This window comes from Morone saxatilis, unplaced genomic scaffold (genome assembly GCF_004916995.1).
Source record: "Morone saxatilis isolate NCDOM2014 unplaced genomic scaffold, NCSU_SB_2.0 Contig24, whole genome shotgun sequence".
Lineage (NCBI taxonomy): Eukaryota > Metazoa > Chordata > Actinopteri > Moronidae > Morone > Morone saxatilis.
The window spans coordinates 14,122,872-14,128,658 of NW_023339807.1; the positions used below are offsets into that span (position 1 = coordinate 14,122,872).

The window sequence follows — 5,787 nt, forward strand, 5'->3', positions numbered from 1 at the left end:
GTGTGTGTGTGTGTGTCTGAGGGGCTTGTTGAACCAGTCAGGACAAGCTTCACCCGTGGGCAACTCCGCTAACGGTATCGCTGACTTACCTGAGCTACCGACCTGTCGTAACTTACATAATAACATAACAACGAGTCACTTCATAACGGACATTTATAACGCGTGAGGATGGCGCACACCTGACTCTGGACACGTCCCCGTTAACTCCACACTGACTGAGGTTTAACCTGTGGCTCACGTTACCTTAGCGAGCTCGGCTGGCTAATAAATCTGGCAGCTAACAGTTAGCAAGTTACGTTAAGACAGAGAGACGCACTTATGTTGAAGGCAGAAAGAGACGTGACATACCTGAGCTTTCACTCCGCTGTGGTAGAGTAAAAGCAGTCCCGCTGAACGTGAAGTTGTCGGTACCGCTGAGGGCAAAACTCTCGGTTTGGGTTAGCAGGCTGGCTAACCTTTGCCAGCTAACTAAGTGACCATCTGGTTTACTACACTCATCAATCTCATTGGTTGCCACAGTAACAAAGCGGGGCGTGGTCATAAGTCAACGCAAATGACGTCACCAAGCTACTCACCTAAGTTATATGGAATAATGCAGTAATAAAGGTTTACTATGGTGTTATGTTTATACCACCGATAGAATAGAAATAATGATAGTTATAATGATTAAAAGGAGGCATTATATTTTAAATTGCATTCAAATATTTAACTTATCTGTTAGGGTTAGTTAGTTTTTTTTTCTAAACGTCATTCCTCAAAGAATAAATGTAAAGACTTTTAGGATTTTACATTTGAAGAACCAAACATTGGTGGTCTAAGTACAATGTTATACACATATTTGATTCACTAGAACTTGATCCCATCAACATGAAACAAGGAAAATAACTCCCCAAAACAGTAAAAGCACCAGATCAATGCATAAACAAAGCATTTGACTCACTTGAACACCACTTTATTTCCCCCCCTAATTTCTCCACTGTATATTTAATGTGACATTTCTTCCTGCACATTTCTGATGTTTGTTGATGAAACAGAAATGGCATTTTGTTTACTTTACAGCACATAAATATGAAACATTGTTATAAAACTAAACATTCACATTGTAGCTGCTTTCAGTCATCCAAGCAGTTTCCATTAGAGTGATTGCATTTTCTTTGGTCTCTTTAATGGTCTTTGAAAGGGAGTGCAATGTTGCCCTCTGCTGCACAAAAATAGTTATCATTTCCAAATATCTTCTTGCAGTGGATCTTCTGACGTGGTCGGCTTGTAATCCAGCCATAAAAAATAAACAACATATCACCACCCTTTCATTTGAGAAACAGACACAGATGTGGTCTGTTTTATATTATGATGACCATCAATATCTTCTTTTGTTAATACCAGCACTTCTGGTCTGGGCATTTCTAAGATTTTCCGCATAACAGAAATCACAGCTTTCCTTTTGCAGTTGCAGTTGTGTTCAGCTAGAGGATTTGTTCAGGGATTACACACATTATGAAACTGTTTAGACAATCTCTGTTATGTTACCAAAAATGAAGACTGTACTCATCAACTTCATCGTACTTCATTGCAGGTATTGCTTTCTTTCAGTTTTTAAAATTGAATAGGGAAAACACGCCAAATATTCCTTGCAAAGTTCGCTTTAATGTAAATGTAAAATATATCAGATTGGAATGATGTAGATAAGATAACATCAAGTATCAATGTTCAAAGTCTTTTTTAATAAGACTTGGCATTTTGTCACTTTTATAATTCAAGTAATACAGTAAAACTCATAAATCTGCTCTGTATTCTTTTGTATTGTTTGAATCTGGCAGCTCTAGCAGTCAGACAGATTGTTTCACAGCTCCAAAGTCATGGGAAGGTTTTTTTGGCATGATAATGATGTTTAGTTGCAGACTAAATTTGTTTCTTGTCAACGCTGCAATTGATTTAAGCAGTCAATAAAAGTTTTTAGTGTTGCTTTTGGGTGGTGGCTGTTGATCCTGAGCTCTTAGCACTCTGCCATTATACACTGACACTGTTATCGCTGGTCAGCATAAGTCCAAAAATATCAGCCACCTTTCCCCCAGGCGACTGTGGCATCTCAGTAACATTTAGTTCTTTTCACCCTGTGTGTAAAGGGATTTAAAGTGTGTGGTTCTCCCCCTGATTGTCTCTCTGCAGTGAAGTGGGAATCTTGGTCATCATGATCACATTATTAGAGATGGCGTTGGGCGTCCCTCCTGAGGCCTTGGAGCTGTGCTGCATGCTGATGATGTCACCACTAGTCTGCTCCGGCTCTGCACGACGGAATATATTTCTCATTGTGGCCTGAGGGAGAAAGGGGCAGTAAATTATTCAGTGAATCAATGAGTAAATAAGTGACAAAAACGTGGATGATGGATGGACAAATTATGGCTGCGGGGGAAGAATAGGTAGATGGACAGGTGGCAGAGAGGAAGGATGATGGAGGGGGGTGAGGAAAGGTGAGGAAGAGAGTAAGAAGAAGAGTCTTACCTGGAAATTATTTGTAACAAAGCAGTAAACGACAGGATCCATACAGCTATTCAAACTGCTGAGAGTGACAGTCAAGTGGTAGACTATCACATGATGAGGCATATCGGGGTAGAAGTACACCACCACCTATAACACAGAACAGCACAGCCATAAGATCATGTCGTTACATTTAACCAATAATGTTATATATATTTTGCATTATCATATGTTAATCTTGATTTTCAGCTTTTTGGATTTTCACAGACTGCGGATTGAGTATACAATGAGTATACAATGAGTTTTGCAACTCAACCAAAGAAAGATGTTTCTGATTTTCTGGAAAAAATAAACATAATTTGGTGTAACACGAGTCTTTCTCAATCCTTTAATCATCTTGTGATGCCTTAGGGTTATCTTGGAACTGCTTGAGGATTTAAGGGCTACAAAAACATGATGATGATATTATATTTAAACAATGTTTCAAACCTGTTGCCCACTTACCTGTCTGATGTGGAAGGGTGTGAAGCAGACAGTGAAGATGATCAGCACTGTGCTCAGCAGCTGGACAGCTCTCCTCCTCCTCTCCCTGAGGAAATACAGTCAAAACCACCACATCCCATCAGCTGTAAGCCTCCAATGCTTTTAATGCTGCAAATGAGTTATTTCTGTCTCTTTTATGGTGATGTTCTTGTATCACAAGCTTGCATACTTAAAATACTGTCATTTTTAAGCATTAAGCTTTCCATATCTAATACAGGCAAATAACAGACCAAGACCAGAAATGTACTGATATACGATGATATTCTTTACTTTCTTACTGGTGTCTATGTGTTGAACATACCTGCTCTGCTGCATCAGACGGCGGTCAGCTAGTGCCCACATGATCCGCAGTGTGAAGACCACAATGATGACGAGGGGTAGAAAGAACTCAGTGATGGTGAGAAAGAGGAGCTTTGAGAGGCAGCAGCCTGGGTGCTGGAAAGCAGTAGAAAGGAAGGAGTAGGTGACCACGATTGCAAACAGCCAGACAGAGACACACACACATTTGGCCACACTGGAGTGCCTCCACCGACGGGAAGCTTCAACCTACAAGGACAGAATAAGATTTTCAGTTTTACTGTAAGTTCCTTTTGGTATTGCAGTCAGAATGAGCAGGTATCCAGGTATGTTGTGAAGGGACAGTTTAGGCTTTAGAAAACGTAACTTAGACCGATTCTGTTACCAAACCACAGACAAAACTCACCTGCACAATTGCAAGGTAACGGTCGACACATATGCAGGTCAGAAACAAGATGCTGCAGTACATGTTGACAAAGTAGCTGAAGATGTGCAGGTAGGAGCAGGTGAGGCAAGCTCCTCCGCTGTAGTAGAGCAGGATGCGAGTTGGCAGAGAGAGGTTCACCAAGAGGTCCGTAACTGCCAAATTGATGGTGTAGATGACTGAGGTGGTCTTTTGCTTGGTGCGGAAACAGAAGACATAAAGTGCAACTATGTTGAGCACCATGCCTACCTGTGGGAGAGGAGAGTAGAATTAGGGAGTTCATACAGACTGAGTCTTGAAACTCATGTAAGAAAAAGTTCCTACCAGGAATATGAGAGAGTTTGTGACCATCAGTGCAATCCAGAGTCCGTAAAAGTCATTGTAGAGCCCCTCGTCTAAATGAGCCAGTCTTTGAAGATATCCTTCCATGCCACTTCCGTTATTAGGACTAGTTACTACAGGCAGGGTGGAAAATGAAGTATTGATAAAAAGCCAGGATTCAGTGCTGTTGAAGTTCATCATAATGGTGATGATGATGATGATGATGATGCACGTAGTTGATGATGGTGAGGATGATGATGATGGAGTTAATCCAGAAGCTGTCAGATAAAACGACACAATGTCGTGATACAGCATACATTTAAACATTTTAGTGTGGGTGCAAACTGCAAGATACAGTATTGAAGGCTGCTACAATGCCCATCTGTTCATTTCTGTTTTTAAGCGGTTTAGAGGCTCCAGGCTATCCCAGCATGCATTAAGCGACAGGGAGACACCCTGAACACACATTCCCACACACATCCACATTATTCAATAAAAGACTGTGGGAAATAATGTAAAACCACCATTCAGTTAATGATTGCTTTTGATAACAACATAATTGCTGCTAGAGGCTTTGTTGCTGTAAAATCTGCCTAGAATTTAAACTGACAAATTTAAGCATACGTTTTTTTTAATCATTTTTATTACACATATTTCTTACTTTTAGGAACAAACATCCCAACCCTCTCCCCTGTCTCTAACCTCAGTATGGATGTTGCTGTTGGCATGGCCACACTGACAAAACCACTTCAAACCAATATCTGATTTATTTAGACAGTTTATTTATAATATAAGTATATTTATTTATGTCTACAGCAATGCTCTGTGAAGGGATATGAGTATATTTATTTCAAGGTGGGTTTTTTTTTATGAAGCCACTCTTACTGGCACAGAGCTTATCCTTTTCGGAAAACACAGAAGTAACACATCTACCCCTTTCTGACCTTTTCATGGCAGTCATAACAGGGGAAAAAACCCAGTGTGGTTTCACCCCATTTAAATCACTCACAGCAGGTCAGATCTGAACCACAAAGAGTCATTTTGTGCCTGCGTAAACCATCCGGATCTGTATGGCCCGTTTGTGTTTATTTACCTCAAAGAAAAATGCTGAATTTTTCTCATAACTGGGACAAACAGTATATATTTGTGTAAACTGGATAATTTCTGCATTTGTATAATAGATCTTACCGGATATTTACAGTTTCAAGTTTTGGGTCATTTCATTTGATGAATCGATATATAAGTTGACATTCATTGGGTGCAGTACTGAAACCTTTACAACCTCAGTAGCACATTTATTGGCTAAATAACAAATCAGATTGCGTTATTAAAATACAGGAGGCTCAAACATTCAGACATTCCAAAAAAAAAAACAGGAAAAAAGACACCACATGAAACATCCACTGATTTGATGATGAAGTGGATAAAGGTGTAATAAAAGCTACAGTATGTACAATGACTACTTACAGCTTCAGGATATTTGTTACATATCATATTTTCCCAGTGCACAAGCATCCAAAATCCTGCTGTTATGATATGAAATTAGACACTTGAGTTAAACATGTGACCCTTTCCATATGGTGTTTTCAGCTGTGAGGAGGAAAATATGCAAATATGATCTAGACTCTACCAGGTGTGAATTAAGAGACAGCAGAGGGCAGTCACTGACTGTGCCTCATACAGTATCTCTATGGAATATAATGCCACGATAGATAGATAGATAGATA

The 5,787-nt window shown here is 39.8% G+C and overlaps 2 protein-coding genes across 4 annotated transcripts in view; both read right to left on the reverse strand.

Moving 5' to 3' along the window:
* slc45a4b (solute carrier family 45 member 4b) overlaps nt 1-490 on the reverse strand; it is a 10,239-nt gene extending 9,749 nt beyond the window's left edge. For all 3 annotated transcript variants that reach the window (XM_035672984.1, XM_035672985.1, XM_035672983.1), the window contains exon 1: nt 349-490. The gene's annotated coding sequence lies outside the window, so the exon portion shown is untranslated. The remainder of the gene's footprint in view (nt 1-348) is intronic.
* Nucleotides 491-2,127: 1,637 nt separating this feature from the next.
* On the reverse strand, nt 2,128-4,788 carry LOC118335738 (G-protein coupled receptor 20-like). The gene is made up of 7 exons (XM_035672166.1): nt 4,722-4,788; nt 4,064-4,338; nt 3,722-3,988; nt 3,320-3,564; nt 2,980-3,064; nt 2,500-2,625; nt 2,128-2,313 (listed from the first exon to the last, which is right to left on the reverse strand). The coding sequence occupies exons 1-7, from the start codon at nt 4,786-4,788 to the stop codon at nt 2,128-2,130; spliced, it is 1,251 nt and encodes a 416-aa protein (XP_035528059.1).
* Between the last annotated feature and the right edge of the window lie 999 nt (nt 4,789-5,787).

What these genes read in the sequence shown, in the direction of transcription:
- LOC118335738 (XM_035672166.1), bottom strand. Translation starts at nt 4,788, where the DNA reads ATGCCAACAGCAACATCCATACTGAGGTTAGAGACAGGGGAGAGGGTT. An exon ending in TGGGATGTTTGTTCCTAAAA is followed by an intron (nt 4,339 to 4,721) that starts GTAAGAAATATG and finishes TTTATCTGACAG; the next exon opens with CTTCTGGATTAACTCCATCA. An exon ending in CGTCTGATGCAGCAGAGCAG is followed by an intron (nt 3,065 to 3,319) that starts GTATGTTCAACA and finishes GTATTTCCTCAG; the next exon opens with GGAGAGGAGGAGGAGAGCTG.